The 19,347-nt window shown below is 41.2% G+C and overlaps 1 protein-coding gene across 1 annotated transcript; it reads right to left on the bottom strand.

Annotated features, from left to right (window-relative positions):
* Window positions 1-1,566: 1,566 nt before the first annotated feature.
* LOC101161155 (cytohesin-4) lies at window positions 1,567-8,563 on the bottom strand. Its single transcript, XM_020705041.3, has 13 exons — window positions 8,428-8,563; window positions 8,094-8,149; window positions 7,951-8,000; window positions 6,945-7,011; window positions 4,888-5,006; window positions 4,531-4,611; window positions 4,335-4,447; window positions 4,059-4,207; window positions 2,830-2,941; window positions 2,659-2,735; window positions 2,516-2,587; window positions 2,280-2,428; window positions 1,567-2,185 (listed from the first exon to the last, which is right to left on the bottom strand). The coding sequence occupies exons 1-13, from the start codon at window positions 8,465-8,467 to the stop codon at window positions 2,107-2,109; spliced, it is 1,164 nt and encodes a 387-aa protein (XP_020560700.1). The 5' UTR covers window positions 8,468-8,563; the 3' UTR covers window positions 1,567-2,106.
* Between the last annotated feature and the right edge of the window lie 10,784 nt (window positions 8,564-19,347).

The following is a 19,347-nucleotide window of genomic DNA, read 5'->3' as shown; positions in this document are numbered from 1 at the left end:
TTTGGCCTGAATGGGTCAGTGTTGCCTCATCAAAGATGCTGAACAAAAACACTAGTTTTTCTGTCACCATTGTGTCAAAACTTAGAAGGAAAAAAAAGCAACAGTTATAACAGAACGTGTTTTATTTTAAGATGGTTTCTAGCTTCCGGATTGAATCAAAAGCATTTTTTACCCAAAAAAAAAAAACAATCAAAAGATTAAAAGCACCTCTGAGCTTCTCCAATCTGAGGAATATTTTATATTTATTATTAGTATTATTTTTAAGCATTTTCTTATAACAGTTTTGATGATGAAGAACATTCATGAAAAAATAGAATTTTTGACTATTTATTCAAATCAAAGTGAATCAGAAGAAATAAAAATAAATAGTTTTTTTTTTTTTGTATTTGTGACGGAGAAAATCCGCTGGAAAATCAAGGAAATTCATCGGAGAGATGAAGGGGGGGGGGGGGGGGGTTGCTCCACCCTCAACTCAGAGGCTGATTTCTACTTCTGCTCTGCAACAGAGAAAAAGCCTCCTGGCATGGATTGCTCCAGGAAAAAATCACAAAGTGATGATGTAGCGCCACCTGCTGGAGAAAATACTGCAGCACTCACTATTCGTAGAAAAATTCTTTATTGTTTAGTCGTTTAAACAAGACTAATATAAAAATATAAACAACCTTTTACGAATAAAATACACTATACAAGTAAAAAGTTTCATAAATTACATTTCATGCCTCAAACTTTACTATCCAGTTTACTCAGACAAAAGTTGAAATAGTTTGTTTTAATCAAATTAGAAAAAATACTGGGAGAAATGGTGCGAAATCTTTTAAGTTCAGTTGTTAGATTACACACAAGTGGGTTTACAGTTGTGTTTCTGTTGTCGGGGTTTGGATTATCGCACCATACGGGAAGGAAATAACTTTTTCGAGCAATCTTGCCTTTAGTACTTTCTACAAATTTAAACGTCTCCTAGGAATTCCAAGGGTCGCTTCCAAAAACTCCTGCAGCATCGTTGGGAGGCGACTCACAGAAATATGTTTATTTTCAAGTTTGTAGATTTTGAAGGATTTTATTGCAGCGAGTTCTCAAAAGTGGCGTTCCCTCAATGCTCGCTCATTTTTCACCGGAATATTCTGAAAATGTATCACCTTCAATCGTTGACTTGAGCTGAACACGATATGACTTGTTATATGACCATATTAGGAATGTGGGCGTCGTTAACAAAAACCTTTGTTGCTAAGGAAATCCAAAAGTGTACTTTTGCGGATTCTTCTGAAAATGACGCAGACCTGTTCGTCCCCCCCAGGTCACCAAAACGTAAAATGGTTGCTATGGCGATAAAAGGTCGTGAATTGGCTAAATGCAGCTCTGACTAGGCTGGCAAGGGCAGAGGGTGAGTGAGGGGCGTGTAGCCTCTCAGCCAGCAAGGGCGGTGGCGAGGATAGGGGCGGTTACTGACTGTTGGGCATGCAATGGCGTGGCCTCCTAAATTTATTGATCTTAAATTTGATCATAAAAAACGTTCCTCATTTTTCTGATGGTAATTTTTTGTCTCTTTGAAGATTTCATATGTCAGCATCATTTTTTATGTTGTTTATTTCCTCCTGTGCCGTAAACAAACAAAACATGTAGATTCAATGCCTGAAAACCCTTTTTTTTTTTTTTTAGGCATCTTTGGATTTTCTGCATTTATAGTTTAATATTTTCACTTCACAACCTAAAGAACTTCAAAAGCAAACAGTAAATAAAGTTAAAGTGCTTGAACAGCTCAGCCTGTGGGCGGAGCTTAAGAGAAATATACAAAACTAAACCTTCATAAACCGGAGAGAAGCTAAACATTTGCTTGATGGCCGGATTCCTGGTTTTTGTTTTGCTCCCCTCTTCTAGCCGACGGGGCTGGAAAGCGAATACTCGTGGGTTTGATAAGTTTCTGATGAAAGTCCTGCAGATGTTTGCCCACAGTGAAGCTTGAAGAAGTGAAAACTGCTGCATTCATCCATGACTTCTGGTTTCCCCTCTAAGACTGCCAGTGTCACTTCTCCTTTTGTGCTTCTCTGAACTCTTATCTCATCAGCTTTTCTGTCTTTTTGTCCGAGCGCTGCGTGCGCCGATGGGGTCCTACTGGGCCGTGTTGCTGATGATCTTCCTCTTTCGCACAGATACCAGGTCATAGAAAGGGTCCTTGGTGATGCTCGCTCTGAGAATAAAAAAAAAAACAAGATTTTAGCTGAAACCAAACCCTCATCTTGAGGTCTTTTTCATTTCTGCTTCTATATGCTGTCCGTCATCACCTGATGGCGTCCATCCAGTCGTCCCGCTCTTCTTCGCTGGCTGCTCTGAGCTTATAGGACTGGTGTTTCCCCTGAACCACTTTGCCCTTGTTCTCCGTCTTGCAGGCCTTGATCTTCTGTCCTCTGGGGTTGTAGATCTCCAGACTGAACTGCTCAAACATTTGGGGTAAAAAGGTTCGTTTAATCGTTGTGTCATCCAACGTTGGGTAGCTGGATTTCAAAATAAGAGACTCTACCAGTTTGCTGGAGTCTTGGACCTTCCTGACGCAGAGGTTTTCCAGAGGAATAATCCCGATGGGATCTTTATCCTGAAGGATAAACGTTGAGGTCAAACGACGCCGTTTGCCGTTTGTGAAGCCGCTCAGAGAACCAGACTCACCGTGGTGAATTCAAAGTAGTACAGGCAGCTGTCGGTCAGAATGAACCACCGTCTCTTCCACGTTTTGATGCGTCCGCCTTCAACAAAGAAGCATAAAACATGATTGGGGGGGGCTTCCTTTTGGAGGGAGGCCTTTCGGTGTGTTGGATGGGGTGGACCCCGTCAGCTCACCCATCTTCATGAGCCAGCCCTCCCGGTCCGGGTTGAAAAACGTCAGCGTGAGGTCGTTCCCATCGTCCTCTGGGATTTTAAACGGCTCGTTGCGGATGCTGTTGTAAAGTTTCTGTTGGACAAGAGGATTTTTGTGATCAACAAAAGTATGGAAAACAACCGAAAACATCCCTAGAATTGAATGGCAAAAGACAAGAGTCTTCATAATTTGTGGAATTTACTTTGTGTTTGCCTTTCAGTACTATTCAGGTCAATTTTGTTGATAAAAATCAAAACATAAAGAGAGAAAATACTATATAAACTTTGATTTTTACCCTAAGAAACATCACTTGGAAAAATCTGGGCCCTTTTACTGCAGGATTGATTGATGATTTGTGTTAATAGTGTCATAATGTTTGCTCTTCTGTTTGTACATTTATTTCTATGTGTTTAGCAGCAAACTGAAACTCTTTTCAAAGATTTTCAATAATTTTCAAACCTTTAATGTTGCTGCACTTCAGCATCACCACAGTTCTTGTCTCTCATCTTTATTTTAATACTATGTCAATGATATTTGTTCTAAAAAAGAAAGAGCAAAACCACAGCATGGTGACACCTCCGCCGTGCTTTAAAATGAGGAAATTGTGGGAATTGTACTCTTTTAAATCTGTCAATTTTTATATATTTGTGTATAAATATATATTTCTATTGTACACACATCGGTCTTAGATCTTTGTTGTAAGTTTGATTTATGAATTGAATTCATTTAAACCTTTAACGCCTGTATTTCTTTCCAGCTATGAAAAGAATTCACCAATGTTTTAGGTAGATGCTGCGTTAGAGCCAAAGTGGTTTGTCGCATATTTAAAAACTAGTGTTTACCGTTAGTTTGGCGTCATATTTAACATTTACATGTCAAATAACCGCTACATTTGACTCCACGGCATTGGCTTTACAACAAAGATGGCGTCAGATGCACATGAACCTGTGCCAACATAAACAGGTCCATCTTTGTTTGCATGTTCACATGGAAACAAGAACTCGCTCGAGAATCAGACTTTTCCTTTCAAGAGGCCAGTCCTCCTTTAAAATTAAAAAACAAAAAAATGAAACTTGAGGCATAAAAAAAAGGTAATTCCAAGAGATTTAACTGAACAACTTGTAAACCTTATGAGGCTAAAGTACAGAAATGTGATGTTCGTTCTCTCTTGCATCGTGTGACGTGCATGAAGGCCGTGAAAGCGCCGGACCGTGAGCAGCTCGGTGGGCAGGTCCTCGCCGTTGTTGATGCCTCTGTTCATGGAGACGAAGCGCTGCAGGCTGGGCTTGTCTTTCACGTTGGGGTTGTGGAGGCTCGTGTTGAGCATGATGATGGCAAAAGACAGGATGTAGCAGGTGTCTGTTGCAGAAAACCACATCTGTGAGCTGCAAAGGAGCGTGCGCCGACGCTCCAACCAGAAACGCGCTAGCGCTCAAGCGTGAGTCACAAGCCTTTTCTGTTGTTTCAGTTTGATTCTGAAACCTACCTGTGGACTGAAAGACCGACGGGTTACAGTCGCAGTAACGAGTTGCGAACGCCTCCATCATCCTGTCAATCTTCTGAGCTTCTCCTGGGAGGCGAAAGCTCCACAGAAACTGCCTGAAATCCCACAAAGAGGTTAAATGAAGAGCTAAAACTTGCCTCTGGATGTGATTCTTACTGTGAGAAAGGCTTTGACAAACCTCAGCGCCTGCACCAGATTCAGGTCGTAGAACTCATGCAGAGCCACAAAAGCTTTCAGGGTCTCCAGATGCATTTTTTCCCTGAGAGACGATGAAGACAAAAAAGTGTGAGGCACAGAAAAACAAACTCTGAAAAAGTGTTTGCTTGAAAGGAATAGGAACCGTTTTCTGCTTTAGTTAGAAGAGCTGTTTTTAATTAATACTAAAATGGGCTTAAAATAGTTAAATGTGAAATCAAATCTAATTCAGTGTAATAGTTTTGGAGGATTGGCAGTGAAGATGTCATCCCTCTCTGCTGTGCTTGGCTTGTAACCATGGCAACGCTACCATTTGTGCAAAAGGTTGTCGGTTTCGAACCTTTCTCCCAAAAAGTTGCCGATAGCCGTCTTGTTCAGCCCCTCCTGCTTGTAGAGAAACTCCGCCACGGAGTCGGCTCGCCATTCCAGAAGGTCGTGTTCCACCAGGTACTTGATGCCCTGCAGGGGAAAGGGGCGGAGACTTAGTGGGGTTTGGAGAAACCCACAAAAAAGCTGGGAATTGTCTCAGCAAAGAAGGAAGTATATGCTTTCGGAGAGGGTGTCATCCGTGCTTTAAACTGTGGGACTGTAGAATCCGGGGCAGGATAAACATGGCTTCCTCTGCATAGATAAAAACTCTAAACCTGGTTTTCACCACATCTGCTCGTTCTTCGCAGAGCAAGTTTGAGCTCAGATAAAAGCCTTAAATCGTCTCATCTTCTGTCCTGAGCAGCACGGACTTGGTCTGAACCAGACGCCCGAAAAGACATCACTGCGGCGACGCCTCTGCGCCACTTCACGGAAAAGGATGTGGTTTTTCTCGCTGTTTCTCGTTCTCTGCATCTGGCCGTGCGTGCACAGTCTCTGAGCATCACTGCTTTACGAAATTGCATCTGCTGCAGCGTAAACTAACTAACGCGGATCGAGTGAAAATCAACAGAAATCTTTGAGCCGGACGCTTCGTCAGTGCTGCTGATGTCTGACGCTGATGTCTTTAGGTACAGTTTCAGTGTAATCTTTAAAACTGCCAGAAAATCACAAGAACCTGTCAGCCGGATGTTGTTCCACTTGAGGTGGAGTCTCATCTTTTGGTACAATCACTAACTTCAGACTGTTTTAAAATGGGTCACTCTCGCCAACATTATGTACTGGCTCCTTTACATTAAAGATCCAGTTTTTGGTGGTCTTTTTAACATGTTCTTGGGGCATTTTTCTGAAGATGGAGGATGTATTGGAAGAAATCACTTTGAAAATAGATAAAAAGATGACCAACACCTGTTTTTAAGATGGTTTGTGAAGTTTGACCTCCAACATGTTCAAAGGTTTCTTTTAAATCAGGAATCCGTTTAAGAAAAAAGCAAGAAACCATCATAGATCCTGGGTTGGAAGACAATGAGGAGATCAATGTAGTCTCCAAGTCTGTGGCAGGAAGACTGAGTACTTGGTTGCAGACTTTAGATTCCAGATCGGACGGAAGTTTGTTGGTTTGTTGTTCGTTAAAACCCTGAAGAAGAAAATGTCAAAACTGTGCAGTTTGGCAGAGGAAGAATGATAAAGTGGGACTCTACCTTAAAGGTTTTAGCACAACCTGTTAACATAACTGCTGTTTGGTCTCTATAGGGGAACACTAATTCACAATGTCTGACCCTCTCTTTCACCTAGAGGACAGATCCAGTTCAGCTTCTGGCTCTGTTGTCTTCAGATTTTGGTGTTTCACACTTCTGTAGTCTGCAGTTGAAAGGAAATGCTGAAAAATGTCACCCCCTTCATTTGGAACTGTCCAGTTTCACAATGCGCTTTTGAGAGTGGACAAAAGCAACAAAACCACCTGGAAGCATCATGCAGTTACACCACCTGTTTGTTATGCGACACAGACACCGAAGAGAAAGGAAAAGCAGTCAAATCTGCTCCAATGTTTCCACCCACGAGGCATTTTCCAACCCTTTTCACGCCTCGCTCCTCTTCAGATTCACATTGAGGATTCTCTTTGGTCTGTCTGTTTTCTTATATCATCAAAGTTCAGTTGCGAGTGAACTGAAACCTCATTTCGGAAGAGCTTTCGCATCTGCTGAACCAAACCGACTATTTCTAGAAACGGAGGAGGACTTTGTTTCCTCACAGACTCGCCGCATCCATCAGGATGAAACTCTTCAACCTCCAAGAGGCAACGTTTGAATTGGTCAATCAGATGAGCTCAATGTGAGGAAAAACATTTGTTTAGTTGAGAAATGATGGATCAGTGAGTAGAACTTTTCTGGTAAAACAGCAGCCTGTTGTTGCTAAACGTTCATATTTTCTTCTTAACCTTTTTTTGGTGCTTTGATGCAGATCTACAACTTAATCTGATGATCAGATGAGATTTTGCACCACCAGAACGAGAACGTGACAGACACTCACCATTTTTGGGTCCATGTTAAACTTTTTTTTCCCACGAAAGAACTTTCTATTCTTCACGAAACTTTTCCTGCAACAAAACACATAAACAAGAGTTCATACTTTGCAGTTTTCCTGTTCCTCTTGGCTATTGGTGTCTAAAGAACAGTTTTACTGTTGCAAAGAATTCTTAACACATGGAGGCTTAGATGTCCAGAGGGCCATGAATGCACCACAAAGTCCTGGAAACTACTGAGATGATGCAGCTTTTGCAGGATGAACTCTTAACATAATATTTGTAGAACTGTTTATTAGAGCCCCTCCAAAAAAGAGGCTTTTACCGTGTTCTTGGGGCATTTTTCTCATAATGGCGGACACACACACACACACACACACACACACCACACACACACACACACACACACACACACACACACACACATATATATATATATATATATATATATATATATATATATATATATATATATATATATATATATATATACACACACATACAGATTAATCTTAAAGCTGCATAACTAAGTTTAGTTTTTGTTTTTGTGGCTTTCGTTGTTTGCATTAACTGGACTTTCAAGCAAAATCAGTTGCTTTTACGTGTAAACATCTCCGTTGCCGTGGTGACTCAGGATGACAGGTGTTTGACATCCCTTTCCTTCAGCTTTCCTTTGCCCGGATGTGACGTCAACATAAAAGAAGTTTGACTGAAACCACTCTCAGCTCCCGCCTCGTTGTTTTCCAACCTTCATGAAGTTAGTGACTTGATGAGGTGCTGGGTGTTGAGGGTTTTTTTCTCAGCCACACGCAGCTCTGCAGCCACATGAAGATGTGAAATGTGATCTAAAAATGTCACCGAGTGTGAATCAAACTCAAAACGAAAGAAGGACTGCGAGGGTTTTCTGAGTGAGAAAAGAGCTGCAGCTCAGCAGTTTAATTTAAAAACCCTGCAGGTTGAAATGATCAGATTAAGGTCTGTGGATGAGTCCAGCAGCAGGAATGGACCACTCACCTGTGCTCGGAGGGGGGCACATCAGGCTTGAAGTGATTGAACTCCGACCTCTGGGAGAGACAGCAGCACCAGAAAACCCATTTGTGAGATGAAGCTGTTTTTAAAAAGAAACCAGCAGAAAAAGAGCTGGATGGATCCCGTACCTGTCTGTGGTCCGGCAGCTCCACCATGCTGGTGCGGTCACCTGTCTTCCTCTCAGCTGTGGAGCAGCAGAGAGCTTCTGCTTTAGACTTTTCTCTGAACCGTGCAGCTTCATCCTAACAGAGCTATTGCTGCTTTTCTACCTTTCTTTAGCGACTCAGGCTGCTTCAGGGCATCAAACCAGCCAAGAATGTTATTTACACAAAATGTAAAATCCTCAAAGTCACTGCTGCATGAGCTCAATCACAAGCTTAAATTAAAACACCAAAAGAAAAAAAAGCGCGAAAACTTGTAAAACAAGTTCATTTTCTCATCTGGAAGGAAGATTTTTCTTACCTTTCCCCCACAGGAAGCTGTCTCTCCTGCTCACTGCCATGTTGCTGCACCAGAGCGACTGACGGCTGCACAGGAAGCAGACTGTCAGACGGCCGGCCGGCGCTGCCACACTGAGGCACTGAGCGCGCTCAGGAGCGCTAGTGATGCAGATCAACCACAAAGGGGCTGAACTTTGTGCAAAAAAAAATCAACCGAGCTGTCATTTCTGATCAAATGTGTGGTAAAGAAATCCCTGAAGAAGCTTTTTTTGGGCTGGTCTTTGCTAACATTTGTTATATTATGAAACTTTATGCAAACATTAATAACAGGATTTTAAACAACAGCCTTCTTTCTTGTGGCAATATCTTTAGAAATTGTAGAATTTATGGACATTTCTGGTTAATGTTGCAAACTCAAAGTTAAAATTACACATAAAACTAAAATAAATCAGACAAAGATTTACATTTAACCCTTTCACACATGTTTTTGCTTTCATGTAAGTCATTTCTTAGTGGTTCGGTGCATATTTTTCGGTGTGACAGAGTTAGAAACAGAACATTTCTGAGGAGGAGGGCCTTGCTGGTACTTTTGTTGTCCTCTCGTGTTCACAAACCTCCTTTAAACAGAAACCTCTCTGGAGCTTCATGCAGGTCTCTGAACGCAGCTTCAATCAGCCGAGCGGGTAAAAAAAAAGTCGTATGGAGTCCTATACTGTTCATAATTTAATAGATAAATAAATATGACCTCATGCAAATACATAATCAACCAATAAATCTCTCATAATTATATTAAAAGATCATAATTGTGAAAAACCTGCACACTGATTTTAAATTAGCCACTATATTATTCAATATATTTCATTTTGCTTTAAAAACCTGTTTATTATTTTAAAACAGCATTTTAAAATATTAATTTTAATCATGTTGAACATTATTATGAGTCTATGTCTTTTTTCAGAAGCTCGGATTTAAAAATCAATATTTTCCAAATTATCTTTGTTTTTATTTCATGTTGCTGTTTTTCACAATGGCATATTTATTTCATAATGAGCTTTTCCAGCAGAATGAGTCTGTCTGTCAATCAGTGAAAGTGGGTGGGATCTAAACACACATTGGCTGATCTCTGGAAATCGACTCATATTCCTGGATACCCGCTCTGCGGTGTGCCGGTCAGAGAGATGACATATTTCAGAGACATCTGCACGGCTTTGCTGACATTAGAGGATCAAATGGAGACAAACAATCTGTGTGGAGCAGAAGATGCAAACATGGACGTCTCTGTTTTTCTAGTTTGAGGGTTTGCGTGGACCAAACCACAGAGGAGCTCCGGTCGTCCACATAGACAGACCTGCTGTGGAAAGCGGGACAAGCCTGCTCGGGCCTCCTGAACCTTATGATATTTTTCTATTTTCAATGAGACAATGATTGTAAATCAAGTCCTCTGTTTTTATTTTTCCCTCTCGGGGAAAATGTTGAACCTCTCCTGCGATGACGTTTCTGACCGTGGTCGGAAAACGCAGCGGAGATCCGGGGTTTGATTTGGGCTTCACTTCCCCGTTCTGAGCCTCCACAGCGGGTTAATAAAAGAACAATTCTCTGTTCTTTTGGAGAAGACCTGTTTTTATTACTTTTCCGGCGAACTGAACAACACACCGTTAACTTGCGCTCTCACACACACACAAACACTCCTGCGCTGCGCACTCTGATAAAGGTGGACAAAATCGCTGAGACGGCCATCATCAAGACGGAGGTTCACTGCAGGAGCTGAAGCAGAGACTCTCTGGGATGATCTCATGAACTCAAACATGGAAACATTGTTATCATAAAGAACTATTCAAAATAAATAAACCTGATCTCTTAACATTCTCCGTGTGCATTGTGCATCAATGCATTGTAAGTGAGATAAACACAGACACTGCTCCATGTGGCTATCAGGCTCAAAACAGAAGCTGGTAGCTCCTCCCACATGCGGCATGGTGTGTTCATGGAACTCCAATTCATAGAAGCTTAGTGGAACTCCAACTTAGTGGAACCAACCACAAAATCACTCGAATTATGCACACTAGCCCAAAGCCATTTTTATCTGCAAATTTAGAACCAAAACTGCCCAATTTCTGGCAACATTGTGGATGTGTTGTGGTGCATACCCCCCTAGTGTTGAGGAGTTGGCATTGCACCTTCATGTTCGCCCGTAGCATCTTCGATCGATGTAGTTCGTGTGCTGCTGCTTATGTCTGAGTAAAAGAATAGCCAATCACAAAAGTGTCTCCGCCTTGTCTGGTTTGATTGACAGACAGACTCAGTCTGCTGAAAAAGTTCTTCATGAAATAAATAAGTCATTCTAAAAACAGCTATGTGAAATAAAAAAAAGATACTTTGGAAAATATTGATTTAGAAATTCGAGTTTCTGAAAAAAGACATAAAATTATAATAATATTCAACATGATTTAAATGAATATTTAAAAATGCTGTTTTAAAATAATAAAGTAAAATGAAATATATTGAATAATATAATGGCTAATTTAAAATCAGTGTGCAGGTTATTCACAATTTCCTGATCTTTTTATATATTTATGAGAGATTTATTAGTTGATTGTGTATTTGAACGAGGTCATATTTATTGATTTAATTATGAACAGTTTAGGACTTCATAAAGTCGCTCTGACCTTCGAGCTTCTTCAGACTGACATGACTCCACGGTTCTTTATCTCCATGGTGACCTGGTTCTGTCAGTCTGTTCAGTCTCTCTGGCTTCATCGTTTGATGAAAAAAATCACGTTTTAATAAAAATACTTTGTTTAAAACTGAAACTTCAATCTGTCATGAAGTAAATATTAAGAAAACATCTTTCAGAGGTAACTTCCTGCACTTTGTTACTGATAGAAACTCTATTTTTCTGGTCTTTATTTAATTTATTTTTTTTCAAACCTGCAGAAGTGAATCAGACCCAGTGCTAAACATCAAACGTTTATCTGTCAGTATTGTCAGTTGTTTGCAGTCTTAGCTGCTGTCAGTTTTCTAGTTGTTGTTTTTGTAAACAGCTGCTCGCTCCGCCACTTCCTGTACACAGGAGGAAGTGCAGGCAGACGGACACTTTCAGTACCTAATCCAGAGATTTCCTGCTGCTGAACAGTCGGAAATAAAGGCTGTGCTTTTGATAAAGTGTGTGTGTGTGTGTGTGTGTGTGTGTGTGTGTGTGTGTGTGTGTGCTGTCCAGCAAAGAAACAGCTACAGAAATAAACGTTCCGGTTTGGAACTGTGATGTTTGAAGTCTGATTTTTATGTATTCATGGAACCACTTGTGGAGTTCCCCAGGAGTCTATTCTCAGACATCTCTTTTATTCAAAAAAAAAAAAAAGCTAATAAGTACGGTTGTGTATCTTTACCTCTCACATGATTCAATATGCATCTCCACACAGTCCAGTTCTTTGACCTTAGTGGATATAATCTTGATATCTGTTATTCATTTGGTGTTTAGAACTGTAAAAATGCTTTTTTAACAGATAATTTTTTTATTTACTAACATTTCTTTTTTTATTGTAAGCAACAAAAACGGTAGAGAGTCAAACATTCGAACCTGCATTTCGGGTCCTTTAGGCTGTTTGGTTCTTTGTGGCTAGATAAACTATCATATATAAACTAACATATTTATCATATGTTCAGTGAACACAACGCCCATCCCTCACTATGATTCACCTTCAGCCGGTGTAGGTGCTGTTCGGCCTGGAATTTTTTTTTTTACGGCATACAAACAAGACATTTTATGATAAAGCACCTATTTAAAACAAACAGTGACATCACACAAAAGCAGATTAAGAACAAAAACAGTGGAAGTCTTTACGTACTTTGACATTAACACCAAACATTCACCTCGTGGCTGAATTGGTTCAATGCTAAGGCCTTCTGATTTCCAGCGAATATGGAATATGTCGTATCGTGTTTTTAAATTTCCTTAGGGATTATTAAAGGCCTATTCTATTCTATTCTATTCTATTCTATTCTATTCTATTTTAGTCTATCAGGAAGAGAACAGCTGATTGGTTGAGATTTTAGGATCTGTGTAAAAACCACTACTGTCTCAGAGAACTGTCGTCATCCATAGAAAATGGTTTACTTCCAGCTCCAACCAAATCAAGTCAATTCAGCTGACATTTTTTTGCAAAAAACGCCACGTTGGAGCCAAATAGTAAGCAGCGATTGGTCTGAGTCGATGCTTCTATGGCAACCACTCTCGCCAATCAGGAGTGAGCTTATTGGAAGACCACACCCCTACACACTTGAAAGCAGGCAACAGGAAATCTGTCAATCAAACGTTTTTGATGTTAGACTTGAGGTTCAGCAGGCTCCACCTACTTTTTTTTAAGCCATCTGATTAGTCAGTTTATAACTGTAACAACAAAAAGATTTAATGAAAATAAAAGAATCATAAAGAACATGTTAAAAAAAAGGTAACAGAATAAGAATGGCTATTGTGACCAATAGAAGCCAGCGGGTACTTCCTGTTTGGAACGCCAGGGGGGAGGAGCCACCCTGTCCAGTTCTTATATACAGTTAATGGTAACAACAGCCCTTCAGGACCGTTTTGTGTTCTGTCAAAACCTTCTATACCATAATCTTCCATGAAGTCATACCAGTACCACTGGTCAGCTGTGGTGCAGAGGAAGAGCGGTTGACCTCTAATCAGAAAATCACAGGTTTGGTTCCCGCCGTGCCTGCTCAAGTGTCAAAGTGTCTAAAGTACTAAAGATTTCCGTCACGTCTCACTGATCTTCTGGGTTTCTGTCCTGAAAGTCTGGTTAGAGACGAGGCGTTTGGGGAGCAGAGCAGCTGGCACAAACACACGCCTCCTCGTCTGCTTCCTGATGGATTGTTCAGTGTTGACCTTTTTCAAATTAGGCTGGTTTCCCCCTGCTGCCAATCATCAGCAGAGTCTGTTATGACATGAAGTAATTTGCCATCAGCAGCCTGTTCCTCCTGCCATGCTTTGATCCATCCGTAATGGCTCCCGTCTTTCTGTTCTTTGCTCGATAATAACAAATGTCTTGTACCTACGTCTCACGTTTAGGACGACGGACGGGAGTAAAACGGACTGGATAAAATGAACATAACCGGAGAGGCTTGATGAGCGACTGTCCGGGTGTCAGATCGACAGAACGGCTCCCAGTGAACAAGAGACCGGAGAGTCACTTGGATCGAACAACACGTGACGCCGATTAGGGAAAGTTTTTATTCACAAGCGTTGGATCAGTTTCCCTTCATGTCCACTGCAAGTGGACATTTTCCCTTCTGAAACTTCTGACACCCTTTCCTAGTGAATAAATGTTCAGAAAACAGGTTTCCATGACAACTCCAAAGTTCTATGTAAGGGTTAATGGGCGACGAAGTGTGCATCATCAATTTTTTAACGCACGCCGGGGAAGCCTGAACCGTCCGACGCGAAGCGAGCGCGAAGTGTGTTAAAAAGTGATAACGCACGTTTCAAAGGCCATTAACCTGCTTATACCATGGTCACTTACAAAAAAAATAAATATGAACCAGTTTTTAGTCCTTAATTCTTGTTTTTCTTTTTGATTTGGATCGCTTTTTTCACAAAAAGCGGACTGTTTGTTACGTGATGCGGTGCCTTGTCATGTTACCGTGACAAGGCGCTGCACCACCGCTGCAGTCAAGATTTGGCGATTAAAAGCAATAAATGTATGCTTTATTCAACCCTGATGGGTTGAATAAGTTCAGAGAGAAAGTTCACCTCTTACTGCTTGTTTTTGTCCAAATGATGAAGCTGAAGGTTGTTTTAGAGAAGCCGGCCCAGCGATACAGAAGATTTAATCTAGGTGACCAGAACTTCTTTTTGGGGCCTGCGGTTATCACTTTTTAATGCACACCCAGCAGCCAATCAGAATCGAGTATTCACCCAGACCAGACCCAGACTGCCAAACCAGTCGATCAACATTAAAGCCGAGGTTGTTCGTAGTTTCATTCCACTTAAAAAGCTGAGTTTGGTCTCTGATGTTCATCATGGAAACACTTTTAACTGTGAGAGACAGAATGTAAAGGTAAAGAATACAGAAAACCCAACTGTTTGATTTTGAAAGAATTTCTTTGTTTAGAAAGAAGGATTTGGTCCTACAAACAAACAAGAATTCTGTCTCGAACAGACCAGACGTGTTACCTGCGTTAATGTCACCTATTTGATCTGCTTATCTGTGTAAAAGACACCTGACCACATCCTTTAACAGTCAGACTGCAACCTCTCCACCATGAGCAAGGCAGAAGAGATGTCGAAGGACACCAGGGACAAGAATGTCCGCCTGAACAAGACCGGAATGAACCAATCTACAATGAACAAGATGCTTAGAGAGAAGAGATCAACTGTTGGAGCAATTATTGGAAAATGGAAGAAGGGAAATGGTAACCTCCCTCCAGCTGGAGGTCCATGAAAGACCTCACCTGGTGGAACAAATCTGGAGAACGACGAGGAAAGAACTACACAGGGGAAACTGGTCAATGACCTGAAGAGAGCTGGGACCACAGTAACAAAGGTTACTATGGTAACACAACTTCCAAAGGTCCTTCTGCTCGAGCCAGCACATGTCCAGGCTCGCCTAAAGTTCTGCAGAGGAGGAGATGGTCATATGGTCAGATGAGACCAAAATGGAACTCTTGTCCTGTTTGGAAGAGGAACAATTCTAAAGAACATCATCCCCACTGTAAAGCATGGGAGCGGAAACATCATGATTTGGGGCTGCTTTTCTGTAAAAGGTGAAGGACGACTGAAGGAAAGGAAAAATGAAATCATGTATGGAAAGATTTTGGACAGAAAACTCTTTTCATCAGTGAGAACATTGAGGATGAAGCATGGCTGGATCTTCCAGCATAACAATGATCCCAAACACATCACTGCGGCAACCAAGGAGCGTCTATGTAAAGATCATTTTTATGGTTCTGGAATATTCTAAGCAGTCTCTGGACCTCAATCCAACAGAAAATCTGTGGAGCGGAACGTCTTTGTTTTAGAGCAACAGCTCCAAAGCATCACAGCTCTTGAGAAGATCTGCATGGAAGAATGGACCAAAATGGCAGCTATAGTGCAAACCTGCAGGAAACCTTTGACCTTTGTCATTAAAACCAGGGTTACCTCACCGAGTGTTGTGGTGAACCTTTGTTGTATGTATTTTCTGATTAAATAACAATCAAACAATGTGATTTCCTGGATTCTATCTTTTCACATTCTGTCTCTCACAGTTGAAGTGTTTCCATGATGAACTTTCCAGACCAAACTCAGCTTCTTAAGTCAGAATAGGTCTTAATTCAGGGCTTGCAGCCCCAACCGCTGATGTTTCACACTAAAGCAGCGGAGCAGAAATATCGTTCTTGATATAAGTAATTATTGGGATGCCATACATTCCAATTTATGCCATTTAGGATCCCTCCGCTTTCACAAACAAGCTCTCAAAGTGTTTTGATTTGTTATTAGGCTTCAGATGCAGCAGGCGTCCTCCAATTTATGAGAAAACCTGATGTACTTTTTTCCATGCAGCCCCTCACCCAGGATCCTGTTGTCTCATTCAGCTCCCATAGTAACCCCATATCTGCAATGCTAATGTTGCCTTAAAAGATTGGAGAGGTTAGGGTAAAAAAAAAAAAAAGGCTGATCCACCGTCTGCAGGGAGCTGTGGGCTTTGTGCAGATGGAGCAGAGCTTTAAAGAGTGTCTGGTCTTGCATTCATTTACAGACTCTCACAGTCACAACAAAATACATGAGTACAGCTTCATGCTGGGAGGAAGCAGAATCTATTTAAGCGACAAACCTGTGTTTTCTTAGATGCTTTCTAAAAAAGAACAAGTAAAAAAACGTAAAGGTATTACCAAGGAAAGAATCCTTTTTTTGTGGTATTGATCTGTTTGGAGGTTGCCGTTGTTCTGGAAACCAAACCTCAAATCTCTGTATGATTGTAGCAGAATCAAAAATGAAGCAGACTTGGACTCTGAAGGGTGAGCTGTCACAGTGGTAAAGAGCAGAAACATGTCGATTTTCCTGAAATTTGTAAACATCCAATAGGGGGCAGCAGTGCACCAAATCTGCACATTTACACATTTTACACAAGAAAAGAAGAAGGGAACCGCTTAGATTTGCCAAACTCCTTGATCTGTCTGAAGGTTGGAAGCAGGAACCTGCCTGCTGTGAGGCAACAGCACAAACCATCCCAACACTATTTAAAAATAAATGAGAAAAAGTTCATTTTACGAACACAACACTTTTTTTATCTGCAGAAAAATGTCACTTCTTTGAAAAATATGAACAGAATTTGTCATTGAGCGATGAAGGTTGTGTTGCAGAACAGCATCCTTTTGTGTCGTTTGTGAACACATTCATCTCCAAATCAGTGCCGTGACTCACTGGAGAACTTTCATCTCCTCAGGAGTGACGAAGAGGCCCACAACTCAACCTTTCTCTCCAACGGGATTCGAACGGCTGCTTCACTCTTTCCTCTTTAAAAATTACTTTTTATGTCCAGCCTTGATTTGGTGTTCAGACGCTTTTCGTTCATCGCTGTGTGAATTGACGGATTTGTTTTATCTTATTTAGATTAAAACGATGAATTTGGTCATTATATATTAAGTCGTTTTCCTTTTTTAAACCAGCAGTGAGACTTTCAACAGCTTTTTCTTTAGACTGATGCAAAAACATTCAACTCCACAGGATAACCTTTGTAGCGAATCGTAATTAATTTCGTCTATCATCAACATTCTTGGAGATAATTAAAATCTTTAGAAAGAGTCACAGATCTACCATATTTTGTTTGCTGATTCAATGAAAACTATTTTAATCAAAAAGCAAATGCCAAAACCAAAACTGTCTCTGAAGTGTTTAGAACCGTATTTCTTCAAATTGTTTTCCAAAGCTCTATTTTACATGAAAGTCCCACTCAGATCATCTTTTGATCTATTTTCACGTGCACGTGATTATATAGAGCAGGAGCTCAAGCACCCCTATGGGGCCGCCCAAGAGAGGGTCCAACCTTTACAGTGCCTATAGCATGCATTTCTTAAAGCTTTTACAGTAAACTATATCCATATTTATAATAATATATTACCTTTGCAACACAAAATAACTATTTGTTAATGAGTTATTTTTGCCGCTCATTTTCCTACACGGACGTAAGACGACTCGATCTCTGAGGCCCCGCCTTTCCCTCATTGTGGGCGCCGCCCATTTCATGACGTCAACCTAGAGCCGGCCTCAGCGGCGTGTCTGTGTTTCTCCCACGAAAGCAAACAACATCTGAACTTTTGCAAAGATGGATGGGAAGGTTGTGCGTATGGCAGTAAAGCCATCTCCACTGGGAAAGTGGGTGTGTGTGTTAGCCTGGGGGGCGGTGCCACCAGCACAGACTCTTCTTAGAAGGGGCTGTTCCTCCCTTTGTGACATCACAATGTGAGAACCCAGTCGTTTTCGTGGGTTGGGAGGGGCTGGTGCTCAGAGAATAGGTTTTTAGAGGAATGCTCAGAAATGCGTGAATGGATCAAAATACCACATTTTGCGGTTTCATTATTGTAGATAATTGATCAGTTCACATGTAATCTTTGATCAAATGAGTGGAGACTACTGTATTGTATAGAAAAATGTGCACCATCCCTGTTGAAATACCAACCTAGTCTCGTTTCAAACCATGTAATACCGCTGTTTGTCCAGTGCGAAAAACATAGCAATTTAACAAAAATGGGTTTTACATTGTAGGGTGGCTACGTTTCACTTTCTCATTCATTTTCTACATGCTTGCTTATGATCTTTTTCAAACGGCCTTTTTTTCAGCTGCTCCTGATTCCCCCTGATTTAAATAAAGAAATACTCAGAAATGGGATTTTAGGTTTACTTATCTCTCTAAATGTCCTCCTTCATGAGGAGGATTTGAAATGTGTTGATTTTTGTTTTCCTCAAACGGAGGAAGACATCATGTGTTTTGTGGTTGTTTCGTTCATTATTTTGACACGCTCTAACTGAACTCTCCGGCATTCACACGTTCACATCAAAGCCTCTCAGGCATCATTAGATGAAAGTGTTGAATTTGGCTTAAGGAGCCTTGAGAGCGATGGTCCTCTGAGAACTGCGTCCACCTGCCGTCTGATTACAGCCGTGTCAGGAAGCCGCCGCCATCAAAAGAAGGCCACGCCTGTGGAGATGCTGCGAAAGGATGAACTCGAGAGGCAGCAGGTTAGCAGATAGGTTTGGAATGACAAGCATTCCTCAAAATCACCTGCTCTGTGATTCCGTTGCTGCCTCTTTGAACATAACAGCCCCCTTTCTGCAGGGCTTCTCCCCTCTATTATCTCTCTGCTGGTCATTTTAGTTCAATTCAGCTTTCACCTCACACAAAAAACTGACGCTGGAACACAAACAACACAGAAAAATGTCCGTCACAGCTCCTCAGCATCCTCCCTCCTGTTTCCTGCTGCCTCACTTCACTCTTTGTCTGCACCTGTTCAGTCCAGATTTTGCTCCTCGAGGCGTCGCTCGCTCTCCGCAGGACCGTCGTCCAGCTCCAGACCCCCCCTTTAATGTTCTCCGATCTGTTCAAACGTCCTCGTCTCGTGGGCCGGACTTTTCCAATGACCTGTTGGTGTCTTTTGGGGTTTTGGATCAATGCTTTGTTTGTTTGGATGGAGAGAATCACAGAAAAGGCGATTTTTAATCTACTTCGAAATGTGTCATTTTTTTGTGTCTTAACTGTCAGCTTGATAGGCGAAAATCCAAACAACTGTGGTTAAAGATTTCAGCTCCAGGACGTTTTTATCTGCGGTCCTTTGTGTCCTCCTCACATCCTGTCTGCATGCAGCTCCCACTTGATATTGACTTTTTACAAAGTTTACAGTTTACAAACAATTTTAAAGTTGTAAATTTTCGAGAAAAAAAAGTACGATTTAAAATCGTAGATTTACGAAT

Source organism: Oryzias latipes, chromosome 8 (genome assembly GCF_053564925.1).
Source record: "Oryzias latipes strain Hd-rR chromosome 8, Olatipes_Hd-rR_3.1".
Classification (NCBI taxonomy): Eukaryota; Metazoa; Chordata; class Actinopteri; order Beloniformes; family Adrianichthyidae; genus Oryzias; species Oryzias latipes.
Note: the sequence above shows the minus strand (reverse complement) of the source record. Positions and strands in the feature narration are given on the sequence as shown.